This window comes from Podarcis muralis, chromosome 13 (assembly GCF_964188315.1).
Source record: "Podarcis muralis chromosome 13, rPodMur119.hap1.1, whole genome shotgun sequence".
Taxonomy (NCBI): Eukaryota; Metazoa; Chordata; class Lepidosauria; order Squamata; family Lacertidae; genus Podarcis; species Podarcis muralis.
This window is the reverse complement of record NC_135667.1, coordinates 9,679,231-9,706,003: the sequence shown is the minus strand read 5'-3', so window position 1 is coordinate 9,706,003 and position 26,773 is coordinate 9,679,231. Positions and strand designations below refer to the sequence as shown.

The 26,773-nt window shown below is 41.3% G+C and overlaps 3 protein-coding genes across 3 annotated transcripts; 1 reads left to right on the top strand and 2 right to left on the bottom strand.

Annotated features, from left to right (window-relative positions):
- Nucleotides 1–2,556: 2,556 nt before the first annotated feature.
- Nucleotides 2,557–3,507, top strand: LOC114583505 (olfactory receptor 6X1-like). The gene has a single exon (XM_028704817.2). The coding sequence runs from the start codon at nt 2,557–2,559 to the stop codon at nt 3,505–3,507; it is 951 nt and encodes a 316-aa protein (XP_028560650.2).
- Nucleotides 3,508–15,097: 11,590 nt separating this feature from the next.
- On the bottom strand, nt 15,098–16,027 carry LOC114583507 (olfactory receptor 6X1-like). Its single transcript, XM_077917993.1, has one exon. It carries the CDS (start codon nt 16,025–16,027, stop codon nt 15,098–15,100), a length of 930 nt encoding a protein of 309 aa, XP_077774119.1.
- A 5,526-nt stretch (nt 16,028–21,553) lies between these two features.
- On the bottom strand, nt 21,554–22,483 carry LOC114583508 (olfactory receptor 6X1-like). The gene has a single exon (XM_028704819.2). The coding sequence runs from the start codon at nt 22,481–22,483 to the stop codon at nt 21,554–21,556; it is 930 nt and encodes a 309-aa protein (XP_028560652.2).
- Nucleotides 22,484–26,773: the final 4,290 nt, after the last annotated feature.

The following is a 26,773-nucleotide window of genomic DNA, read 5'->3' as shown; positions in this document are numbered from 1 at the left end:
TACAGGGCTAATCATTAGAGAGCGAATCCAAAAACATTATGCAGAAGATCCATAGATAGCTCCTCATTTGCACCGTATAATTTGTGGGAAAGTGTTTAAACAGTGCAGATAAATTTAAACACATACGCATACACCAAATTGCAGACACAGCATTGTGCATCTTGATGTTTCAACACATGCTTTGCAGGTCTAGGGAGCAATAATCTCAAGGCAATCATCAGCAGGGTTGGTAGACAGAGATAGGAGATCAATCAGAACAGATATAGCTATGTAGCTGACACTAAGGGAAAGGACAGGATAGAATGGCAGCTGGATAAAACTCCAAGACTTCTGAAGAAGAAAATCCATAGGATTTCATTTCAGTAGGGTGATACATCTGGAATATGACTGGCAAAAATGTATAATTGGCTATCTGATTGTTGGCCTGAGCATGCACTATTGGCACATTTGTGATGGATCCAATAGCTATAATGTGAGTATATAATCCCCCACCCATCCCTTTTTAGAAAATACGCTTTGTAGTCTTAAAGCAAATACTCATTAGTTTTCAGTCATGCGTTCATTTCCTGCAGAAGCACCCTCTTGCCTTGCTTTGTATCATTTCTCAGATTCTCCAAACCTAGACCTGAAAACAGCCCTTATTCGAAATGTTTATTCTGCTAAAAGAATCTGTATTCTGCTAAAAACAACAACAACAAACCTCTCCCTCCCTTCTCACTTCCCCACTGACTTCATCTGTGGTTTCTTTTCAAAATTGTGTTGATCGAAGCAGAAAGTAGATATAATGTTTTTTTGTGTTTTACTGGGGGCTTCTTGTCTCACTCTGCCACCCATTATGAGAACTCTTGCCACTTTGTATTCAGAGGAATATTAGAAGTACAACATAGCTATAGTGGTTAATATATGTAGAAACTTGTGTGTGTGCCCAGCTGGATCTCACCAAAGGCCCATAGAGTCCAGCATCCTCTTCTCATAGTGACCCACCAGATGCCCCTTATAGGAAGCCCATGAGCATGATCTAAGTGCAACAGCAGCTCTATCCCCACCTGTGATCCCCAGCAAGTGTCAGGCTTCAGGGAATTGGCTTCCTCCCCCTCCCCCTTTGACAGTAGATAAGCAGAACAAAGGAAAAGGAGTCTCCTCACCAGTTAGAAATTTTAATGACCACAGAGAGAGAACAAAGAATCCATTTCCTAGGAATGAAGGTGCTCCCAATTAAGGGTCCCACCCACTTCCTCCCTAGTCACCCACATCACTACTGCATCTTGCAACCTGAGCTCGTAACCACTGTGCTTCTGTGCAGGCACCTTAACTGCTCTCCTTGACCTTGGGCTGAGCAGATGGATGCTTTCCAGAGACAGTTAATCTCTCTCTCTCTCCCAGTGCTTCTTCTCCATCCAGTATTTCCCAGCTTCTGCCTTCTGAACTATGTCCCTCTGCAAACCACTGGTCCAAATCTATACTGTTCTCCTGCTCCTGGGAAGATTCAGGATGTTGATCATGAGCAGGGGGAGGGGGAGTCTCCCACCATTTCTCCTCAGTGCAGGGTCAGCAAGTGGCATTCAGAGGCATATTGCCTACAACAGCAGAAGAGGAATACAACCAGTGCAGCTAGCAGCTATTAACTAATGCATGTAAATGGTACTTTTAAAACAAGAGAGGACCACCTGCAACTCTCCAGCTGTTTTTGGTCTTCAGATCACATCAGCCCCCAATCATCATGGCTTATGATCAGAGATGATGGGAAATGATATCCAGCAACATTTGAAGGGCCATTGGTTCCCCACTCCTGGAACATATAAGTGTCTAAATTAAAAATGTTTTCAAGAGCTACATTGTTCATTTATTTTAAATATTCCGTGGCTGCCTTTTCAAGGCCAAAGCTTCCACAAGGCAGTCCATAAGAAAAATGGAGGTTGGTAAAAACATAATTCCAATATATACAGTGATTTTAAATGAGCAGTTAAATTAAGTTAAAACATTGTACAGCAATACCTCCGTGAACGTCTGCCTGCTGCCAGGTGACAGTATTTCAGCAGCGGCAATAAGATACACCTAGTTCTCTTCCCTCCCTCTGTAGTCTGATGGAAGGAAATACTCTGTAGTCTTATTGGAAGGAAATACTGGCATTAGAAATGGAGACTGAATTTGATTTAGTTTGGATTTTTAGAACTTAACTGAATCCAAACTTGGATCCAGGATTTTTGGCTTTGACTTTAAAAACAGGTCTCTGACCTTGATTTTTCACTCCTCACTCCTTATCCCCATTTCTTTGTGTGTCATGAATTTTAGATTGTGTGAAGAAATAGACTATCTTTCACCTGATCTTGCATGAACCTGTGGGAGCCTCTTTTTATGTTTTTATTTTGCTAAAGAGCGGGATAGACATGCTTTAGCTAAACCCATTAAAATAACACGGGGATATGGGAAATTCAATGAAATAAGAAGAGAAAATGTATTCTGCTCTCCATTTTAGTGCAGGATGAATTGAATATCCAAATAATAATTTTTAAAGTTTCCATCACCTCTCTCTTATCAATCTTGGTGAGCCCAGTTATGGATTTGACCAATTGCACAAGAGTGTCAGAGTTCATCTTGCTTGGATTCCCACATATTTGGGGAATGAACATCACCTTGTTCCTCGTGGTCCTCCTGCTCTACATTTTGTCAGTTGCAGGGAATGGTCTCATTATTGTCATGGTGAAAGTGGACCGTCGGCTCCAGAAGCCCATGTACTTCTTCCTTAGTAACCTCTCTTTCCTGGAGATGTGGTACACCACTGCCGTTGTTCCCATGATGTTGACCAACCTCCTGTCGGCAAAGACGACAATCTGCTTCTATTGTTGCATGGCCCAGTCCTACTTCCACTTCCTCTTTGGCATCACGGAGTTTTACATCCTCACAGTCATGTCCTTTGATAGGTACTTAGCCATCTGTCAGCCGCTCAGGTACACCACCATCATGACCTCCAATGTCTGCCTTCAACTTTCGCTGGTTACATGGCTAGGGGGCTTCTGCACCATCCTTTTGCAGACAGTGCTGGTCGTAAGGCTTCCCTTCTGTGGCTCCAATGTTGTCAACCATTTCTATTGCGACATTGGGCCCATGTTGAAGATCGCCGGTGGAGACACGCATCTTATTGAAGCCCTCGGCTTCCTGATTGCTGTGGCTGTGATCCTGGGCTCCCTGATGCTAACGGTGGTATCTTACATCTTCATCATCTCCACGATTCTGCGCATCCCATCAGCCAGCGGACAACGGAGGGCCTTCTCCACCTGTGCCTCCCACCTGACTGTGGTCAGCATCCTGTACGGGGCAGTCCTTTTTATCTACTTAAGACCTTCTGCCAAACACTCATCTTTCAGCCTCAACAAAGCCATCTCTGTGCTGAACACTGTGATCACTCCAGTGCTAAATCCTTTCATATACACCATCAGGAACAATGAAGTCAAGGAGGCTTTACGGAAAGCCTTAGGAAAGAAGGTGCAGAATCCACTTATACTGTGAGATCTGGACTGTGTTGGAAAAACTTACAGAGCAATCTAGTGCTAGGGATAGAGAAGGCTTCCATGTGGTCCACATTTTTAACCAAACCGCCCAAATTTGCACCTCTCAGACTAACAGGTGGGTCAGAAGAACATCTCACTTTTCCAAATTTCTTGGCTTATTTTTTTAAAAAAGGTACCCAAATGTCTAAAGTGCATATTCTATAAATGTGCATATTGTGTTCAAATATGTCCATTGTGACAATAAGACTTGGCTGTGTTTAGATTAATTTCTAAGATAGAGGTATCCCAAGATGGAGACAAATAATTAAATACAGATCAAAGATAGAAATGGATTAATTGAAACCGCAAAGAGTAGACAGAAGTCAACAAACCAACAAAGGGACTCAATCCAGTAGGAGGGGCTTTGTGAGTAGAATACCAGTAGAGTACCCTGGTACTGGTTTGAATGAATTAAATCTTGCTTTTTGTTTAATAGGTCATTTTAGTTTTGTTAGTTTTTTGGTTTTGTCGTCGTGCAATTTTCTCTCCCCCCTCCTTTTCTCTCTCTCTTTTTACTTCTTTGATATAATACACATTTATTTGGGATTCTTGACAATTCAATTATATATGCTGTAATAACTATCTAGAAATATCTAATGTACGATTAGTTTGTTTTTTGCTTTTTTGTATGTTATGCTTGTAATATTTGTTTGTGTTGTTTTTTTAAAAAAAAGAAAGATATAGACTGCAGTTTGCTGATTCCTGCATTGCAGGGGGCTGGACTAGATGACTATGTACAGTTCTACGATTCCCTGAGTCAGAAGAGGGATCATAGTTTTTCAAGGAAGGACTATATTGCTAATGATTCTCTGACTCCTGCAGTGGAAATGCATGGCGAAAGTGATACTAACAGTGCAAACCTGAAGGACTGATGCTAACCAGTGTGGAAAATTTGGATTGGACCACTATTGTGAGCTCAGTATAAAGCAGCTTCATATGCTCCTATGAGTAGTACTCAATCCTGAAATACGGGAGCTTATAATCACAGTCACTCATAGAGAGCCATTGTGGTGTAGTGGTTAAGAGTGGTGGTCTTGTAATCTGGGGAACCGGGTTCGCGTCTCCGCTCCTCCACATGCAGCTGCTGGGTGACCTTGGGCTAGTCACACTTCTCTGAAGTCTCTCAGCCCCACTCACCTCACAGAGTGTTTGTTGTGGGGGAGGAAGGGAAAGGAGAATGTTAGCTGCTTTGAGACTCCTTCCGGTAGTGATAAAGCGGGATATCAAATCCAAACTCATAGGCACACATCCCCATGGAGAATCCAAAAAGGCAGGCAGCTTTGCTGATCTTATAGTGAGCTGACAATTGATGGTATAGTGGTTAGCATGGTGGACTTAGGCTTGAAGACTGGGATCCACAACCCTGAACATCTGTGACATTCACTAAGCGACCTTGGGGCAGTCCCTGATTGATCCTGATCTATCTCACAGTCAGCATAAAGTGAGGTGACCCAACCCTTTTTCTGTGCCACTCTGGTGTCAGTGGAAAGTGGAACACAAATGTGAACTCTGTTAAAGCATCATGTGGTCCATAGACTGCCATTTCTCATGATGGCTTGGTTTGAATGGGAGAACAATTGCTTAATGCTGTACCATATATTGAATGCGACGAAAGTGCCTTTTAAAATAGCCAAGCAAGTCTTTTGCCAGGTTAACTAGTGAAAAGAGAACTTGTTTAACAACCCTGCTCCCCACTGCCACCGAGTTCACAATACTGGCAAATATAGCTCCTGTTAATCCACTCTGAGAACTGTAATTCTGGGGAGGGCAGTGGAGTAACAAACCATACTTCTCATTATTATTTGAGGAGAGCTTAAAGTGGTGCCTGGATTACCTAAGCTGTAACAATTGCTCGTACCGCCTCACAATTACATTTTGTACTGCAGAAGCTGGAAAGAAATTTCATACACTTTTCTACAAGATGCCTGTTGCACTTCACAAGTGTTGTCACGACACCTAGTGGCCAAACCCAAACAAAACACAAACCTTAAATTAGACGCAAGCATTATGCTATAAGCAATATCTTCTTCTTCTTCTTCTTCTTCTTCTTCTTCTTCTTCTTCTTCTTCTTCTTCTTCTTCTTCTTCTTCTTGCTGCTGCTGCTGCTGCTGCTGCTGCTGCTGCAGCATTTCGTAACCACCCTTCAACATGTGGTCCCAAGATGAGCTACAACAATTTAAAAATACAATATTAAAATTAGTTAAAGCAAGTTACTGTCAAGTTGGAACTAAAATATATAATTCAGGCATCAAAGGCAAAAGTAAATTGGATGCAATTTCAGCATACAACAAGCAATACATAATCAAGGTGCCAGATTCACTTTTGTGGGGAGGGTATCCCACAGATTTGGGGCTGTCACAGAGGAAATAATAATAATAATAATAATAATAATAATAATAATAATAATAATAATAATATAATGAGAGATGCAAACTAAGGTCAATTTTTAAAATTCACCGCAGCGATAAAAAAGAGTGAATAGTTGCGCTGGTTAAAAAAATGCATTGCCACAAGAGGGCAGTAAACAATTTAATAGCACATTGGAATATAATAAGAAAAAAGGTGTTGAAACACCCTCCAAACACTGAAGAGAGTGTTCACCAAATCTTCTTAGGAACAGAGTTCCATGATCTTGGGTGCTGTTCACATACCAGGTGCAGACGCCAGCCTTGCTGAAGATTGTCAGAACAATTCATTCCTTTGCTTGCTATCACATCCACCATAGTCAATAGCATCACATTCATAGCATACATTTAAAGCACTTTGACAGTCACAGGGAATCCTGGGAGCTGTACTTTGTTAAGGCATAGCTTCCAACATGCCGCAGAAGAAAATCAGGATTTTCATCTTTTGGGGCCATGCTCCCGAGTGAATCATATGACTCGCACGAGATGGCACGCACACCCCCAAATGTGCTTCTTTCAGGGTTTCTCTCTTGTGGGAGCCAGGTGACTCATGCAAGAGTGCGGCCTCCCAAAATGTGCTTCTTTCAGAGCAGTGCCCTTGCGGCAGCCAAAACGGAACATCCCAGGATCCAATCAGAAGACAGGATGGCTTCTGTAACTCTAGGATGTCCTGCTCAAAACAGGACAGTTGAGAGGTATGGTTTAGGATGCTGGAAGTTGCAGCTCTGGGAAATTAGCACCATTAACAGCCTACAGTTCCCAGAATTAGACATGACTGTTAAAGTGGTATAGCAGTGCTTTAAGTGCTCATCTGCACCTACATTAACCCTGTTAGGTTTCCCCAGGGAAACCCAGTCTTTAGCACTGAATCAGAATGTATGGCAATTGGATTTTCGATGGATGGCTGTTTGTTCTTATTTAGTGCTAAAGAGCAGGTTTTCTGGGGGAAAGCAGTGGGGCAAAGGCAAAACCACTCCGACTCATGCTTAGATAGCATGGGACAAGTAGACAACCACTCAGATCTGTGATTTGTGGGCACAGGGGAAGCAGAAGTGTGGACAAGCCCAAAATGTATGGTATGGATGTGACCTCAATTGAGAAAATAAACCCAGGAGGATCACATTGGTGGCCAACCACTTGAGAGCAGCAGAGGCAATCAATACATAAAAGGTAAAGGTAAAGGTACCCCTGCCCCTCACGGCTAGTCGTGACCGACTCTAGGGTTGCACGCTTATCTCGCTCAAGAGGCCGGGAGCCGGCGCTGTCCAAAGACACAGGGGCAATACATAGGGGCAATCAATTGCTCTCAGAATCACCAGTCAATAATTAGAGTAAGAAAAAGGATTGCACTGGAAGCCACATGGGCAAATATCTAATCTTAAAATTAGACCAGCCTCTTGGGGTCAGCAAAGGCCTAGAAATTAGAGGTAGCCGTATTGTTTTCTAGTTCTTGTGTGTGAAAACCACAGAAAGTTTCATATAACTTGTTGAGCCATACTTTCCTTCAGCACCACCACAGATGTTACTTTGGGGTTTTGTAAATGAATTGCAGACTCTGTTTTTTATCTTTGGTGGGGGAGAGGCTGCTGTTTGCTTGCAGGGCTGTGGGTGGTGCTGTGGCTCCATGGAAGGCAAAAAAAGTTAAGGTAAGGTTTGCAGAAAAGTGGCTTTCGGCAAACAATGAGTAGAAAGTGGTTTCCTTTTTTATTGCTAAGAGGAAGGGTAAGGGGGGGGATGCTGATTTTAGGATGCCTACTCTTACAAAAGTATCATCATCATCATCATCATCATCATCATCATCACCATCATCATCATCATCATTAATTTATCCCCCACCCATCTGGCTGGGTTTCCCCAGCCACTCTGGGCAGCTCCCAACAGAATATTAAAAGCACAATAAAACATCAAACATTAAAAATGTCCCTAAACAGGTCTGCCTTCAGGTGTCTTCTAAAAGTCAGATAGTTGTTTATTTCCTTGACATCTGATGGGAGGGCGTTCCACAAGGCAGGCGCCAGTGCCAAGAAGGCCCTCTGCCTGGTTCCCCGTAACCTCACTTCTCGCAGGGAGGGAACCGCCAGAAGGCCCTCGGTGCTGGACCTCAGTGTCCAGGCTGAATGATGGGGTTGGAGATGCTCCTTCAGGTATACTGGACTGAGGCCATTTACAGCTTTAAAGGTCAGCACCAACACTTTGAATTCTGCTCAGAAACGTACTGGGAGCCAATGTATGTCTTTCAGGACTGGTGTTATATGTTCTCAGCAGCCACTCCCAGTATGGTTTCAGGGGGTAGTGAGGAATGGATACATTTAACTGTCTCCTTTGCAAAGCTCCCCATGCTAAAACCATTTCTCCACACCCGGGTTTCAGTTATTCTGAGCTGTGAACCTTCCAGACTAAACAAAGAATACTAGAAGGGTCCTATTAAATCAGAACAACAGCCCACGTAGTCCAGCATTATGTTCTCAAAATAGCCAGACAGTTGCCTCTACGAAGCCCTTAAGCAAACAGAGGAAGTTTTCTCTTCCCTGGACACACAGCAAAAACATGAACCAGCATCTTTAGAACTGATATAATTCACTAATGAGCCACAAAGAAAGGGTTTTCCAAGTAGTTAAGGAATTTTGTGGAGTTGTCCTATTTTCTGAAGGTCCTGAAGGTCCTGTTTCTAATTAGCTGTGGCTTGAATCAAGTTTGTGGAACTTGTGGCCCTGCAAATGTGTTGGACTCCAACTTCCATCAGTCCTAGGCTCCATGGCCAGAGACCTTGAAAGTTGTAGTCCAATAGGGTGCTGAGAAGTGAAGCTTCCCAGAATTCTCCATCAAGCTTCCCAGAATTCTCCATCACTGCTAAAGTTCCATGGAGAATCCAGAGAACTGTACTTTTTTGAGCATGCTGGGAATTACAGCTCTGGGAGACTATCACACTGAACAAACTATAGTTTTCAGGATCCTCCTTGACTTTTAAAGTCGATACTAGGGTGGTTTCAATGTAGAATGCAGATGCCACCTAGAAAATGATCACTTTGATGGTCAACTACTTAGGGGCAGAAAACATACATGAACAGAAGGGCAATCCATTATGCTCACATCCACCACAGTCTACAATTAGAATAAGAAAATGAGCTAAGCTGAATCACATTGGAGGAGGACCACTTGAGGCAAGATCTCATCTAACACTGGACGACAATTCTCTTGGGGGCAGCAAAGCAGTACTAATTAGAGGCAACTGTCTTATTTTGTAGTTTCCGTTGTGAAAACCACAGAAAGTTTCTATATAACTTGTTGAGCCATATTTTCACCTACCAGCACTCCAGCTGTTACTTGTGGGTTTCACAAATTAGTTGCAGACTCTTTTTTTTATTGTTGTTGCTGTTGATGGGAGAGGCGCTGTTTTGTCACATGGCTGTTGGTGGCACTGTGGCTCCATGGAAGGCAAAAAGTTTAAGATGAGGTTGCAGGAAAATCACCTTTGAACAACAAGAAGAAAGTGGTTTTCTTTTTCTATTGCTAAGAGAAATGAGAATGACAACTGTGGGCTGTATAGTCCTACAGAAATACAGTTTCAGGTGACAGCGAGGAGTGGAAACATTTCCCTGCAAAGTTTCCCAAGCTAAGACATAACTGTGTTTCAGTTTGTCTGACTGTGAAGCCTCAGAATATAAGAAGAGTCCTACTGGCTCAGACCCAAAACCCACCTAGTCAAGGGTTCTGTTCTCACAATGGCCATTCAGATGAGACCAGGAAACAAAGCAAAACGATCTTCCTCTGTAACTGACTTAGGCAGCAACCCAATGCACAAGAAGCTGGCAAAAAGGTACACCAGATCCAAACCCTGTTCACAGTGGAGTTATTGCCGCTTTCCTCTTAAGGCCGGCAAAGGAAAAACAAGCATTTAAAATAGTGTTCTATGCCAAGTTGCCAAGTCATATGGTTGAGTTGAATTGGTTTAAGACAAAGAACCAGCCGTCTGAGTGGGAGATCTGCTGCATCCAATTAATCTTGCCATAGGATTGCACTTTAAGGAGCCATAAAAACAGTCAAGGAAGGTTTTTTCCATTGCCTAAGGGATTTTGCAGAGCTGCCCTACTTTCCCAAAGGTACACAGCATTGCCCCCCCTCTCTCTACACACACACACACACCCCAGTGGCTGATGGAATGTGCAATATGGTTGCGATGATGTACAGGTGAAAACCAAAGTTATCAGGAGAGAACCCAGTACTGTAATTGCAGTTGACATGAAACTCAAGGAAAGTGGTGTGTTTACAGGCTAGATTCAGCACTAGGATGATATCACAGAAGTAATGGTCAATTACATTTGGACCACAGAATGGGAGTTGAGAAAGGATCATTATTGATGGAAGAACAGATGGAAGAGCTCCAAGCCAAGTTCTAACTGCAAGCTGCAATGTCAACCAAGCACTTATGATGATGGATTAACTCAATATGTAATAGATGGGTACATACTGATTGAAGACCATTACAGTCTCTAGAATGTAACCACAAGTTCCCAAGAAGAAATAGAAGTATATTTGAATGATGCAGCCAATGACAGAAATCACTTTAGTATCTGTTATCATGTCCATCATTGGGGAGAGTGCTATTGTGCTCAGTCCTACTTGCAGGATTTCCATAGACAACTGGTTGGTCACTGTGATAACAAAATACTGGACTACATGGGCCATGGGCCTAAGGCAACAGGTTCTTATTTTGATAGCTTGCCCTTACCATTCTGTCACAGCACTATTTACAGTACCTTATTTATCTATGATTAACACCCTAGAAAAGAAACTGGTTACCAGCTGCTGTTAGTGGAAGAATATGTGTAGCTGTACAGAGATGATGTCAGGGAATAAATGAAGGAGCACTTTTGAAATGCAAACTAGCTTTGTTTCCTCTGGAATATATAAAAACACATTGATGCTGATGCCTAGTATACCCAGGGCAAATAGATGACACAAGGCTGCTGAACCCAAGGCAAGGATTGCTCTGGTGTGATGAATTTCTTCGGTTGCATTTGCTCTGCCCTGTGGCTCTTCTTGGCTGGTGAGTAGCAGTGGCAAAACCTTTGTTAAAACTTAGTTCTCTAATTGGCATTATTCCCATTATCTCATACCTGTATGTCAATGTTCAGTATTTTATTTCACCATCTCCTATGTTGTGCTTCATTTGTAGAATCTTCTGGATCTGTCACTTTGACACAACCCAGGTCAGTAATGGCATCCCCTGGGGGCTCTGTAACGCTGGACTGTGTAGTATCTGGATACAATATTGATGATAACCACATGTATTGGTTCCGTCAACCCCCTGGGAAAGGCCTTGTTATCATAGCAGGCTTCCGAACTGGATATACTGCAGACATTGCCAATGAATTTAAAGGACGTGTGACACCTTCCACCAGTGGTTCAACAGCAAAGCTAGCGATGAGTGCCCTGACCATTTCAGATGCTTGCGTCTACTATTGTGCCAGATCAGCCACACTAATGTAGGTCAGGCTTGTCATTGTACAATATCCTCTAGAGGAGCCCAAACATATTGCTCAGTGCATCTTTTTGATTGGTTTCCATTCCTTGCTTCAATGAGCAAAGATTTAAGAGAAAGTGGTTTTACTTATTCCTATGGGAGTCAGAAAGAGGAAGTTTGTTAGTCTAACTATTTAGCTGATACATATGTTTCCTGCCATCCTAATATATAAAAATAAGCAAAACAAAAACAAAAACCAACCAACACCACCCAGGCTGTTTTACAATACCATACCACAGTGCATACCATTGCAATTCAGTATAATAATATAAAAGAACTGAGTGATGGTGACAGAAGATGGGGTCAGCACTTAAAAATCATAAATCATTTTCAAAACGAGTCAACATACAACAACAACCCTGGTTCTCAAATAGATCCACAACCGAAGTGATAGATATCCTTGGTGGGGGGACATTTTTTGTGTGATTTTGGGAATGAGGCTCTGGAAAATGATCAGCTGCCCTTGCCCACCCTGGAACAAAATTATTTCAAGGAAAACACAGAATTTAAACTAAAACTAAACAAAACAAAACATTGTCAGCCTCATGAAATAAAAGCTTGCCAGAAGGTCCTCATCAACCGGGAAGGTCGTCACCAATGCTAGCTCTACTCACAGCAGACCTGTTGAAATGAATGGATCTTCTTCTCCTCTGCACCTCACCTCCATCTTTGGATATACACCTCTTCAGGTTCTCTGCAGTGTTCTCTGTTTGCTGTCTGCACCCACATAAGCCCTGCTGTTAGTTTTAGACCATCTACCCACCACATAAATTGTTTTCCCCTGGGTCTTTTAAAATTATTACTTCCTTAGCCACATTTACTATCCTAACTATTCTGATTCTTTTACCAATTATTTTTTTAAAAAATCCACATATTATAACGTTGCTTGAGAATTGCCTTTATCCCCCTGCTCTACAGCTTTTAGCCTCTTGGAGCAGCTTAATGTATACTATATAGCAATTGCTGTATAATTGTCCATTGGAGCAGTTAACCCCCTGGGAAGATAGGAGCTGATATGCCAACCATCCCTCCCTTGAACCTTCCATGCACAATGTCCTTGTACATTGGTTGCCTCCATGTACCCATGAATTTTATCCACAGGCATTCAAGACTGCGATTTGGCTCCAGGGACCACACTTTCGCTCCATAAGATGCACAGACATTTCCCCTTACTTTTTAGGAGGGAAAAAGTGCGTCCTATGGAGCGAAAAATACGGTATGTTAAGATAACTTAATTGGAAAAGCTTGCAAATAAATAGATTGGCTTAGGATTTAAATATGTAAGGATAAGATTTAAGCTGTTTAAAGTCATACTAGAAAAAATGAAAGCTGTTAAGTGACCATGTTAATTTTTGGGGAAAATCGATTTTGGAAAACTCTTAAAATGAGATATAATGAATTTCAACCAAGGGGATTTGAGGAAGTCACTTAATAATGTTGCCAAGACTTAAACACGATGTTTGTTTGTGTGTTTTGAATTTGTGGAAACCATTTATTTTTTTTAAGAAAAAGAAGAAATAAGGAATTGGTGGTAGAGAAAAGGTAGGATACAAATGTGGTAGAACCCAAAGGTCATATGGCTACCTATAATTTTTAAATGTGATGCACAGCTTTATGTTTATGTAGTATTTGCACCGTCATTTCAAGCAAGGCCAACTCCAACTTTATTTTCTTATTATAAATCTCATAAGAACCTAGCTACTGATTAGGCCAAAGCCCTTCTAGTCCAGCATCCAGCTCTCACGATGGCCATCCCAGATGGCCTTGGGAAGCCCACAAGAAATACATGAGCTCAGTAGCAGCAGCTGTTACTCAGTGGCATATTGCCTCTGACACTGCAGGTAGTACTCAGCCGTTATGACTAGTGGTCATCAATAAACCTGTCCTCCAAAGGTAGCTCTCTGCCATCATGTACCTTAAGAAATATCCCCCAACAATATTTGAAACTTGAGTGGCGATGGATGAAAGGATTCCTCCATGAAAAAGGTTTGTTGTTAATTGCTATGGAGGAGCGCAGAAGAACTGTCTCAATGAAAAGAACTCAGAGATAATGATAATAAATGCCTTCTCCTGGAGTCCGGTTCATTTGTCTATCGCATTAGAATGTCTCTTATTAAAACTATCCTCTGCAATCCCATTTTGATGAAACTCAAGCTGAGCCAAAAGTTGCCAGTGGAAAATGTAAATGTACAGTACTAATGAGTTGTTGTTTTTCTCATGGGAGGTGCAGTAGACTTGGAAATTCCATGATAATTGTTGTTGATTATGCAAATTCTTCAAAGTATGCACTCAAATTCCAAATGGAAGAAGACATCAAGCATTAATCGGAACAAATTAATACGAAGCATGCAGTGACACAGGCCCAACAGAGACAAGTCTCTGTGGGATCCCTTAAACTGTGGAACTCCCTCCCTACAAATAGTTGTCTTGCACCTTTATTATACAATTTTTGCCATATGAACCCCAAGGTACTCAATATCTACTTCTGTTACCCTGGCATTTTTTTAAAAAATGTTTTTATTAAAGATTTTCTTGAGTTAAAAAAATATGTACATTGTCTCTGTTTTCTGGTCCTAAAACCTGTTTACCGATCAATTATATTCAAAGTGAGACTTTAATGGTGTTTACAGTATAAGATTGGGGGAGGGAAGAGAAGTGGGGAGAGAGAGAAAGGGGGAATAGAATGGGGGAGAAGGGGATAGAAAACTTTAATTCTTTTACCAGAAAGAGGGAGACCCTTGGCCGCACCAGACCTAAGTAGGTGAGGCCATGCCCCCCCCCCCTGCGCCAGCCAATTGGCTGGCTCAGGGTATGACGCATCCGAGGATTCCTTGCTATCGCGTGGGCTGAAGCCAGCTCCCACGAGTGTGGGGAGGGGCGTGAAGCCCGCAACCCCACCTCCTCTCTAGCTCGGAAGTGGCTTTCTTTTACAAGACATGGCAAGCATCCACAATATAAAAAAATACTGCTCCATAATCCCACAAGCTCCTCTCTCCATCATTAATAACAGAAAATTTATTCTGCCCTGGAGACCTGAGTCTCTCAATAGTGATGGAGTTGGGTACTATGGTGTCCTGGTGTGAGGCCAAAATTTGGTGCCCCACGCACAGTCCTTGCATTAACTCCCACCTCTTTCCCAAAGCTGGAAAAGTGCTAACCAAGGTTTGGGAAGGAGGCTTGAGGGCTCTAGGACCTTGTCAGAGCCTCTCACCTGCTTTCCATAGCCTAATGCATCTCTTCCCTGGTTCTGGGATGGTGCCCCCTTGATTCCAGTGTGCACCTCTTGGACAGCCCTAAATCCACCCCTGCTCTCAACCAGACTATTTTTCAAGAACTTAAGAGACTTATAGTTGGAACAGAGCAAAAACCCATCTTAGTAAAGCATATGCTATGCACCGGGGGCCTTCTGTTGGTTCCCTCACTGTGAGAAGTGAAGCTACTGGAAACTAGGTAGAGGGCCTTCTCAGCAGTGGCACCCACTCTGTGGAACGCTCTCCCTCCAGATGACAAGGAGATAAGTAACTAAATAACCCTTGGTATTTTCAAGGCATAGGAGGACGTCCACACGTTATGGTCTATTTTTTATTAATCATTGAATTCAAAACACAATGCTGGAAGAGCTAAAAAAGAACCCTCCTTTTCGCATTTTTCTGCAGGGCTGCTTTGAAATCTTTGTTTCGGATTGTGTAAATGAAAGGGTTTAACAAGGGAATGAAATTAGTGTGCACAATAGATACTGCTTTGTTGACTTGTGTGTTACCATGGGTTGAAGGCCTTAAGTACATGACCATGAGCACCAGGTAGAACATGGTGATGACTATAAGATGGGAGGCACAAGTGACAAATGCTTTTGATCGTCCAGTGGCTGAAGGGATTTGAATAATAGTGGCTATAATGCATGTATAAGAGATCAGTGAAAGGCCAAAGGTACCCCACATGATGGCTGCACCATATATGAGACCTATCAGCTCCATTAAACTGGTGTCGGCACAGGCCAGTTTCAGAACTGGTCCAACATCACAAAAGAAGTGGTCGATGACATTGTTTCCACAGAATGGGAAAGTCCACACTACTACAGACTGAGAAAAGACGATCACAAACCCTACAACCCAACTCATCCAGGTCAAGTTCAGGCAGAGTCTGTTGGTCATGATGGTTTTATAGAGCAAAGGTTTGCGAATGGCAATGTAACGATCAAAAGACATGACTGTGAGAGTGATGAATTCAACAGCGCCAACTGCAAAAACCACGAATCCTTGTGCCATGCAGCATGCAAAGCAGATTGTGGTTTTGCCTGAGATGGCATTGACCAACATCTTCGGTACTACTGTTGTTGTGGTGCAGATCTCGGCCATGGAGAAGTTGACGAGAAAGAAGTACATTGGAGTATGTAGCATGGGTTCCATGCAAACAATCACAATTATTAAGCTATTTCCTGTTAGTGTGAGAAGATACATCACTAGAAGTATGGTAAAGAATGGCATCTTTAGTCCATGAAGTTCAGGAAATCCCAGGAGAATAAACTCAGTGACAAATGTGACATTGACCATGTCGTTTCTTCCTTCCTGAAATAATGCAAGCAAACAAAATGGTTTTTTCCCCCAGTGGAAGATCAGAAATATGAATATAAATATGAATATATATCACAACCACCATTGGAGGATTTTTAGTGCCTCATCACAGCATGTCCTCTGTGCTATGACTTGGGAGCAAGAAAACATGGATGTTGTGAGGCGAAATGTGCTTGTTTAAAACAATAATCCGTAAGCAGACCCCTGTGTTGCAATATAGACAAGCTGAACAAAATAACACAACACAATGACCAATAACAATGGCACTAAACACTAAGTCTATAGTGAACAAATGTTCAGAAATTACAACTCTGTTCCGGCGATATTTGGTGACAGATTATATATATATTGAACTTTTGAATTATTCTATCGCGACTGGTGAAGAAGATTTAGAGACTTTGGTTGTAATTTCTTAACATTTGTATTAGTCTATAAATAGTGTTTAGTGTCATTGTTATTGGCCATCGTGTTGTGTTATATTGTTCAGCTTGTTTAAAACAATGGCAGAAGTTTGAGTAATGCAGGAATGGAGACAACAGAGAGGAAAATTGTGGTTTTAAAGTATGGCAGAGGTTTGAGAAAAGTACTATGTAATGTTTGAGTGCTCCGCATCCTTGTCTCTTTCTCATGAGGAAGCTGAGGAATGGAAGGGGGAGAAGTTTGAGAACAGTGATAAGGGGGGGGGGCTGAAAGGCAAAAAAGTGTGCATTTTATACAATGGCAAAAGTTTGAGTAAAGCAAGAAGTGGGTGACACAGGGGCAAGATGAGTGACAGTTTAAAGCAAGCTTTGCATACAGCAAGAAGGAGGGTTTGTCAAGGCTTTGTTATGTTATTTTTTGTGTTGTTATACTCACCCCTGTTAAATCATCTCCTCGGTATTCCTCCATTCCTTTTCTATCCTAACCTCTGCTGTTTAAAATGGCAATTTTCTGCTCAGTATTGCTCAATCCCTGCTTTACTCAAACCGCCATGTATCAGATAGACAAAATTTCCCTCTTCCAATCTTCAGATGCCTTATGTGAGAGAATCAAAGGATGCATAATCCCCCAAAGAATCCAAAATAACTCCGCACAACATATTTCACTCTTGGTGCTATGTGTGGTCTTCACAAATATCTCAGAGACTGCCTCCTTCCATGCCAACTGTGTTGGGTGCTAAGAGTGGTGGAGGTTAGCCTCCTGGTCAGTCAACCACCCTTGGATTCTCAGGAGATGGTGACCTAGAAGGACTGCCTGGCATCTTCATTATACAGATTTCTGCTAAAGCTGAAGATGCACCTATTTACCCTGATTTTTGATTCTTGAGATTCATATTTTTAGGACCCATCGCATTTCTGTAATTTTAATTTATTTTAAATGTTTTTAATATTCTGTTTTAATATTCATATTGTGTTTAATTGTTGTAACCCAGCCTGGGACCTTGGGTGAAGGACAGGTAATAAATTTCAACAGTAGTAGTCATAACAGGGACAGAAGAAGAAGAAGAAGAAGAAGAAGGAGAAGGAGAAGGAGAAGGAGGAGGAGGAGAAGAAGAAGAAGAAGAAGAAGAAGAAGAAGAAGAAGAAGAAGAAGAAGAAGAAGAAGAAGGAAGAAGAAGAAGAAGAAGAAGAAGAAGAAGAAGAAGAAGAAGAAGAAGAAGAAGAAGAAGAAAGAAGAAGAAGAGGAAGGGTCTCAAAGCGGAGTCTCAAAGCAGCTAACAATCTCCTTTCCTTTCCTTCCACACAACAAACACTCTGAGAGGTGAGTGAGGCTGAGAGACTTCAGAGAAGTGTGACTAGCCCAAGGTCACCCAGCAGCTGCATGTGGCGGAGCAGGGAAGCGAACCCAGTTCACCAGATTATGAGTCCACCGCTCTTAACCACTACACCACACTGGCTGACAGCAGCAATAAGTAGCAGCATTTCAAGATTAAATGTAATAAGAACAGATATTTCACCCATATGTGTACAGCACCCAGAACAAATGAACAGACAGGCTTGTTCTTAAGGTTATACTCCCCTTAAAGATACAATAGCATATACCATCATGTGTTGCGTGCACAAAGTGGACTGCAAAATAGGAGAGACAATGAGGTATAGAAATGTGGAGTAGTCTTGTGTGCAAAGGGAGAAAGAGGAGTTAGGGAAAGGGGGTGAAGGTGGAAATGGGGGTGCAAAGCATTTTTTAAAGTGGGGAGTAGAAGGCTTGAGAATGGGGTGAATATGAAAGAAGGGGCAAGAAAAGGTCTACAGAAAAAGAGGGAATGGTGGCGTCAACATAGTGTGAAAGGTAAATAGTAGTTAGGAGGAGGAAGATGCAGGAGGATACCATTGGGTGATTTCATGCAAGGGTTGTTGGAAAATACGAGGAGGAGGAGGACGTGGAGACATTGACCTGGGTGTGAAGGTAAAAACAGGAGTGCAAAGTGGGACTGTGGAATAGCAGACAGAAGTGGCTTCAAAAATGGGATTGAGAAGTTGAAAAGCAAGCTTAGTAATTGCATGAAGAGTAAGTAGGAGCTTATTGTAGGGAGGGATGTAAGGGGAGTTGGCATACATCGCTTTGGAATGATCAATTGCCAGTGCTTTTTTTCAAAAAAATAATAATGTTTAGGGGTACTCTCATTTTCCTACTCATATTGAAATACTGCTGTTCAATGAGGCCAAACTTAGAGTCACAAAATGTTTAGGGGTATGCGTACCCCCAGAAAAAAAAGCACTGTCAATTGCTATAAATGTATTAGGGGGGAAACAGCTTAAATTATATTTTTATCTACATTGGTACCTCTGGCTGCGAACAAAATCCATTTCGGAGGTCCGTTCATAACCGGAAACCACTCATAACATGAAGCGCACTTTCGCTAATGGCACCTCCTGCTGCGATTTCTTCTCACAACCCGGGGCAAAGTTCGCAACCAGGCGCGGCTCCTTCCAGGTTCGTGGAGCTCTTAACCCGGAGCGTGTGCTACCAGAGGCGTTTGCAACCAGAGGTACCACTCTATCATTCATCTATCTATTTATCATCTATCTATCTCTATATCTATCTATCATCTATCTATCTATCTATCTATCTATCTATCTATCTATCTATCTATCTATCTATCATCTATCTATCTATCTATCATCTATCTATCATCTATCATCTATCATCTATCTATCTATCTATCTATCTATCTATCTATCTATCTATCTATCATCTATCTATCTATCATCTATCTATCTCTATCTATCATCCATCTATCTATCTATCTATCTATCTATCTATCTATCTATCTATCTATCTATCATCTATCTATCATCTATCTATCTATCTATCTATCTATCTATCTATCTATCTATCTATCATCTATCTATCTTCTATCATCTATCTATCTATCATCTATATCTATCTATCTATCTATCATCTATCTATCATCATCTATCTATCTATCTATCTATCATCTATCTATCTGTCATCTATCTATCTATCTATCTATCTATCTATCTATCTATCTATCATCTATCTATCTGTCATCTATCTATCATCTATATCTATCTATCTATCTATCTATCATCTATCTATCTATCATCTATCCATCTATATCTATCTGTCATCTATCTATCTGTCTATCTATCTATCTATCATCTATCTATCTATTTATCTATCATCTATCTATCATCTATCTATCCTATATCACTCATCATGTCCATGCCCTACATGTTGCAGACTTTAACATGAAAACTGAACAGAAAATAATCAGGAAGAACTTCATGATGGTGAGAGCTGTTCAACAGTGGAACAGACTGCATCAGCAGGTGATGAGCTCCCCTTCACTGGAGTTTTTTAAGCAGAGGTTGGATGGCCATCTGTCAGGGATACTTTAGCTGAGGTTCCTGCATTGCAGGGCATTGGACTAGTCCTTTCCAAATCTAAGATTCTATGATTCTATATGGGTCCACGATTCTACAACTGTTACCACCTTTTCATTGCAATATAGGAAGTACTCTCACATACCTTCTTAGTAGTATTCCACGTGTTCCAGAAACAGCATTGGCTATGAAAGACCCAAAAGTTCTGGTGCATTTGATTTTGTAAGCTTTTTTAATTATTTTCTTCCTTGGAACATGCTGACACCCTAAGGCTTCCAAAATAAGGAAAAGCCTTGGGAGACTTCAGAGATATCCCATGCCAATTAAGCGGCTAATTACTATCAAGGCACCTTTTTCGAAGAACAAGATTAGACTATTCAACAACACTAACTGATTCACTTGTACACATTTTAGCAACATTTTAACATTAAGACTATTTTCATATTTTAATTTATTTTTAATTATTTTGACCCTTTTATCAATATTCCTCCAATATCTCTTCATTGTTTGACTTAAACAATTTGGCAAAAATCCAACAGTCAACTATTCTATATTTGAATATAAAGTGTATTTTTGAATATCTCTCTTACATTCATAAACATAAAATATCATTTTTTGTAAAAAAAAAAAAGAACCCATCAAAAATAATAAAATAAGAGAAAGAGACAAAACAACAACAGTAACAAATGACTTCCTGAATGAGATAGGTTTGTGATAACTCTCTCTTCATATTGATGAAATTACAGTTCACTAATTACACATGTTAGGGTTTGTTGCAGTCAGCCAAGTAAGCTAAAAAAGAAAGACGGTCCACACACAAGAAAAAAAAAATTCAGTATTGTTCTACTGTGTATGAAATAGGGAATAATATTGATGTTGGTGTATTGCCCCAATTCCCCTGGCATTAAGCCCAAAGACTTGTAGCTGAACATCTAATAATTTATATAAAAAAATTATTTTTTGACACAGAGCCCAGATGTCTTGGGAATATGCCTAGAAGAGGGAAATGAGAAAAAGCAGGAGGTGAAGAAGAAAAAGTAGATATTCTTTCAATACAGGACAAGATCAGAACATGATATATTGATATTTTTATTTATTTATGCTATAAATCATTCACTATGATTTTATATATGCTGGAAGCTATCCAGAATGGCTGGGGCAACCCAGTTCAGATGGATGGGCTACAAATTATTATTAGTAGTAGTAGTAGTAGTAGTAGTAGTAAGTCAGCAGACTTCCTTCTTTCATTTGTCATGGCCAGCACAAAGACTGTTTCAAGAATGTTAGGAGATTCAAATTTGTGAGTTTGATCCTTCACTTCAATACAAAAAGTTGCTGGAAAAGTCATGTAATAATTTAACTCTGCACCCTGCACCATATTCAGTCCATGAAATTCATTAAATCCCAGAAGAATAAACTCGGTGATGATTGTAGCATTTCCCATCTCCCTTTGTCCTGAAATAATAGCAAAATGTATGAAAACATCATAATTTGGTACATGAAAAAGGGCCAGCTTATCCTGGAAGCAGGATATAGTGTTATATTTGTGATAACCATAAGGCAGTGGCAAGACTAACTGGGTTCCACTTCTTTATCTTAATTCCCCTACTGGGCAGTGGAGCATAACTCAGACATTCAGGGCATGAGGTCCATCTCCACAAAAGTATTCTGGGAATTGCTATAACACCATTTTCCTTCTCAGAGATTTCCTTAGGGCTGCTTTGAAGTCTTTGTTCCGGATTGTGTAGATGAAAGGGTTCAACATGGGAATGAGACTTGTGCGCACAAGAGATACCACTTTGTTGACTCGGGTGTCACCTTGGGTTGTAGGCCTCAGGTACATAAACATATCTGCTGTGTAGAAGATGATAACAACAGTTAGATGAGAGGCACATGTGAAGAATGCCTTGGATCGGCCTGTGGCAGAAGACATCCGAATGATGGTGAATATGATGTATGTATAAGAAATTAATGAGATACCCAAGGAACCCCACATGAAAATAGCACCATAAATGAGACCTATCAGCTCCATCAAAGTTGTATCAGCACAGGCCAGTTTCAAAACAGGCCCAACATCACAGAAATAATGATCAATGACATTTTGTCCACAATATGGGAAAGTCCACACTACAGCTGATTGAGGGAAAATGATAACAAATCCACTAACCCAAGCCAACAAAGTCAGGAAGAGGCAGAGGTTGTTGGTCATAATGGTTTTATAGAGCAAAGGTTTGCAAATGGCTACATAGCGGTCAAAAGACATGAGGGTAAGAGTGATGAATTCAACAGACCCCATTGTGAAGACAACAAAACCTTGTAACATGCAACATGCAAAGGAAATGTTGGTTTTGCCCGAGAAGGCATTGACCAGCATGTTCGGGATCTCTGCTGTGGTGGAGAAGATCTCAGCTGTGGAGAAGTTGACAAGGAAGAAGTACATTGGAGTATGGAGCATGGATTCCATGAAAACAACTGAGATGATTAAGCTGTGTCCCATTAAGGAGAGAAGATACATCAGTAGGAGAATGGTGTAAAATGCCATGTTCATTTCTTGAATTTCTGGAAATCCTAGAAGAATAAACTCAGTCGCAAATGTTGCATTAGCCATCTCCACCGCTCCTTCCTTCTTTCCTGAAAGCACAGCAATAATATATGGGAACAGTATTATATTTAACTATTCATGGGAATTGTTGATATAAAACGGGCAAATGACCCTGGTGAGGGGGACATATTTTATATTCTCCCCAGAAAGAAAATTTTGTAAAATTCACAGTATTGTCTGAGCAGAAGCATATTGGCTGGATTTGTAAACTTCTAGATTTTTCAAGTAATGGTAAATACTTTGTCCTGCAATATGTAATTAACAAAAGGAATTCAATTGAAGAAATTAAAGTGACCACTCGTCTTTTTTTAACTTCAAAATTATGCTTCAGTATCATCATTTAATCACATTGGTATAATAGTGTCATCTGATCACTGCATTATAAAAGTTGCTATCTAACCTGAAAACTGAAATATTGTTAAATAATCATGATCATATAAACAGGTATCACTAATCCACTTATTATAAATCTATTAATACTGGAAAAAGAAGAGTTTATAAAAATCAACAAAAAAGACAAAAAAGATAGGTAAAGAAAAAGGGACAGTGGAAAAATGCAAATAAATATTTTTCTTATTTTTATTGGAGGATGGATGGCGGTTGACAGATTGAGGTTAAATTCCGACAAGACAGAACTACTGTTTTGGGGAGACAGGGGGTGGGCAGGGGTAGGGGTCTCCCTGGTCCTCAGTGAGGTAATTCATTAAAGAAACCCAGATCTCATTTGCACTACACAGTTAAAGAAGCAAAACCAATCCTTTGAATTGTAGGTTTCTGGGTTTTTTAAGAGAGTTCTGAAGTTGTTAGAAGACCCCAACGCCCCTCACAAAGCTATAGCGCTTAGAGTGGTTGAACTCACAATCCCTCTTCCTAAGGAACTCTAAAGTCCAGGTATTAAATTTCTATTTGGGGGTGGAGAGAGAGCAGTAATAGAAACATCTTTAACAGCTCATACCATCCAACATTAGGAACAAAAGTGTGTTATATTAGGGACTACTTTTAAAATATGAGTGTGTTAGTGAGAACTGCATGCAAGAATGTGATGAATAGGTGGAAACTGAGATGAAAAGTGACATTTTTTCATGGCAGTTTTAACCCACAAATTTCTGCAGAAGTGTTAAGAACTGAATTTCAGATTGGGGGGGGGGGGGTGAGAGAGGAGGAATCCATCCCTGCCCTCAGTGCCGAAATTAAAAAATCCTTCAAGCCCTACTGTGAACAATAACAGTAGACAATAGAAAAGAAAATCAAATTTTGTAAGAGACTTCCCTTGAAAAAGGAACTGTCTCCTCATCTTTGCAAATGAAAGGACTATTTTGCATGAACTGGAAAGTCCAGAATGACCTATCACATTTCACCAGGAAGTGGCTATACAGTGGTACCTCGGGTTAAGTACTTAATTCATTCCGGAGGTCTGTTCTTAACCTGAATCTGTTCTTAACCTGAAGCACCACTTTAGCTTATGGGGTCTCCTGCTGCCGCCGTGCAGGAAGCAAAGTTCTCATCCTGAAGCAAAGTTCTTAACCCGAGGTACTATTTCTGGGTTAGTAGAGTCTGTAACCTGAAGCGTATGTAACCCGAGGTACCACTGTACCTCAGTGGTGGAGCGTTTCTTTACATACATTAAGCATAAAGTCCAATCCCAAGCACTTTTCAGTAGAACTGTCCCCTGTCTGAAATCCTGGAGAGCCACTGCTAGTCAGTGAAGAGCCTGGAGTCAGTACAAGGCAGTTTCCTATTAGCAGACAGCCCCTTTCTCTCTCACACCTACCTTAAACCATCTCTGTAACAGAGAGCTTAGAGGGGGTCACCGCAGCCTTGAGGGCTGTGTATGTGGGGGACATAATGGACCACCTTTAAAACTGATCCATCAGTCAGCTGCATGTAGATAATTCACTTAAAGTGAAGGTGAGCTGAGAGAATTGTCCCCATGACATTCGAATGAAATTATTAAACACAGGACTATTCATTCACAAAACACCTCAGAAGCATACAGACAAAGGTAAAAAAAAAGAGAGTAAAGGTAAAGGACCCCAAGACGGTTAAGTCCAGTCAAAGGTGACTATGGGGTTGTGGTGCTCATCTTGCTTTCAGGCTGAGGGAGCCAGTATTCCAGGTCATGAGGCCAGCATAACTAAACTGCTACTCGCACAATAGAACACCTTGACGGAAGCCAATGATGGAAGCCAGAGTGCACAGAAATGCCGTTTACCTTCCCACCACAGCAGAACCTATTTATCTATTTGCACTAGTGTGCTTTTGAACTGCTAGGCTGACAGGAGCTGGGACAGAGCAACGGGAACTCACTCCGTTGCAGGGATTCGAACCACCGACATTCAGATTGGCAAGCCCAAGAGGCTCAGTGGTTTAGACCACAGCACCACCCTTCTGACAAAAGTGCATTCTGAAAAGGCACAACCCAGGTGCCGCTTTACTGAGAATCAAGTCAAAGACATTCATATATCCACAGTTTATAAAGACACATTCCCCCAAGACCCTCGTGCACCTTCACATGTAGTCAGGAAGCAATATCCACAAGGAACGGCCAAGATCTCAATTCTGTTCCTTAAGACTGTGTGAGCATATTCTCCCCCCTCCCATATTTTGTATCTTCTTTGTCTCACAAGAGAAGGAGACTTCCCACATCTTCTCAAGCCAATTAAGAAAACTAATTAATGTTGAATACGTTTTCTTTTTAAAAAAAGATGAGATGAAACTTCAGGGTAATTCCATGAGTGACTAACTTAACACCTGTAAGATTATTTCCATAATAGTTTGTAGCTGGCATCTGTTTCAAGAGACAATGGAGGAGTGAGCCTTTAGGGGTGAGGCCAAGTTGCTGGAAGGTTACAGCGCCTGCTGTGGCTGTGGAGAGTGATATGGGAGAGACATGTTTTATTGCAGCTGGGACAGATGAAAGTGTCCGGTTGTGCTGCTGCAGGTTTTCTTCTCTCTACACTTCTCCCAGAAGTCATTCCTCCTCTGGTCACTGCTATGGATGCCCAACATGACTGTCAGGAATGAGCCACCTCCTAGTGGAACAGGAAGAGGATGAAGCTGATCAAAGAAGTCCAAAGAGTCAGCGAATGGGAAGGCTGCTAGACAGGAAGCAAAACAAGAGACGTAAGGGGTGACAGTTCAACATATTCTGTAGGAACCGGAAGAAGTCTTCAGAAGGGTCATCTTGAGTGATAATGCTGGCGGCTTTGTTAGAGCTGTCCAGAGCTATCTGTTTGTTTTTGCAATAAATCCTCCTTTTAATTACCTACGCTTACTGTGTTATCAAGCTGGGCTCCTGGGCTCCTGACACTGATTGTCTGACTCCAGGCACTGTGGTTGTCTACAAGAGATCCCACATGGCAGGGTTGATGTTGTCAGCCTTTGTGTCACTTTTCGCAGAGATCTTTGTAACACAGAGTTAGTCTGCCAATGGGCCTGGTGCCTGAAGCCAGCTCCCTGTGGAGCACATCCTTGGGGATCCTGACATCTTTCATTGTGTGGACATGTAGATGTCCCTAAGACATCTTTGGGGGAAATCTATGGGAGAAATGTTTTCTGGCAAGTGACATTTGGCCAATATAACATGGCCAACATAATGTGTGGCAATTGATTGATAGACACCCAGAAATAAATGCTCCAGACCAAAACACTATGCACATGATGCTTTACTGTGCATTCACAAGTTTCAGGTCACCATACAATCTTTGTGGGAAGTTGTAATGCCCGTGGGAATTTACTCATAGCTGCGGCCATACCCTAATGATTTCTTTCGTTTCAAAACAATATTTATCATCATTTGCATGGAAGACAAATGTCACAGAATTCAATTTTTAAGAAGAGAATTCCATATTAATGACTATATTGCATGACCTATCCAAACGAAAATAATCTTGTGTGAGACCTCTGAAGAAGAACCCAACCATCCATTTCCAATGATAGACCAATACAATTAATTCAAGCAATTAGAGCCTAATACCCATTTTACTTGCCCAGGAGATTTAATGGCACAATATAATTGCAATTAAGTATTGCTTCATTGCTGCCAGGAGGAGAAAGAGAGGGAGAGGAATTGCAAACATTTCCATCTTAGTGCATAATTGTTTACAAGACATTGGGGGGTGGGGGTCCTATAGTAAGAACTGGTTTGGTTGCAGCAGATCTCCATCTTAGCTGGCTGCTTCTTGACTCAGCTGGCTTGAGCTGGTCTTAAGTACCCAACCCAGGTTCAGGTGAAGGTTCAGTTGAAGATACACAGGTACAACTTGTCACCCTGACTACTTATAAATTCTGCAAAAG

What these genes read in the sequence shown, in the direction of transcription:
- LOC114583505 (XM_028704817.2), top strand. Translation starts at nt 2,557, where the DNA reads ATGGATTTGACCAATTGCACAAGAGTGTCAGAGTTCATCTTGCTTGGA.
- LOC114583507 (XM_077917993.1), bottom strand. Translation starts at nt 16,027, where the DNA reads ATGGTCAATGTCACATTTGTCACTGAGTTTATTCTCCTGGGATTTCCT.
- LOC114583508 (XM_028704819.2), bottom strand. Translation starts at nt 22,483, where the DNA reads ATGGCTAATGCAACATTTGCGACTGAGTTTATTCTTCTAGGATTTCCA.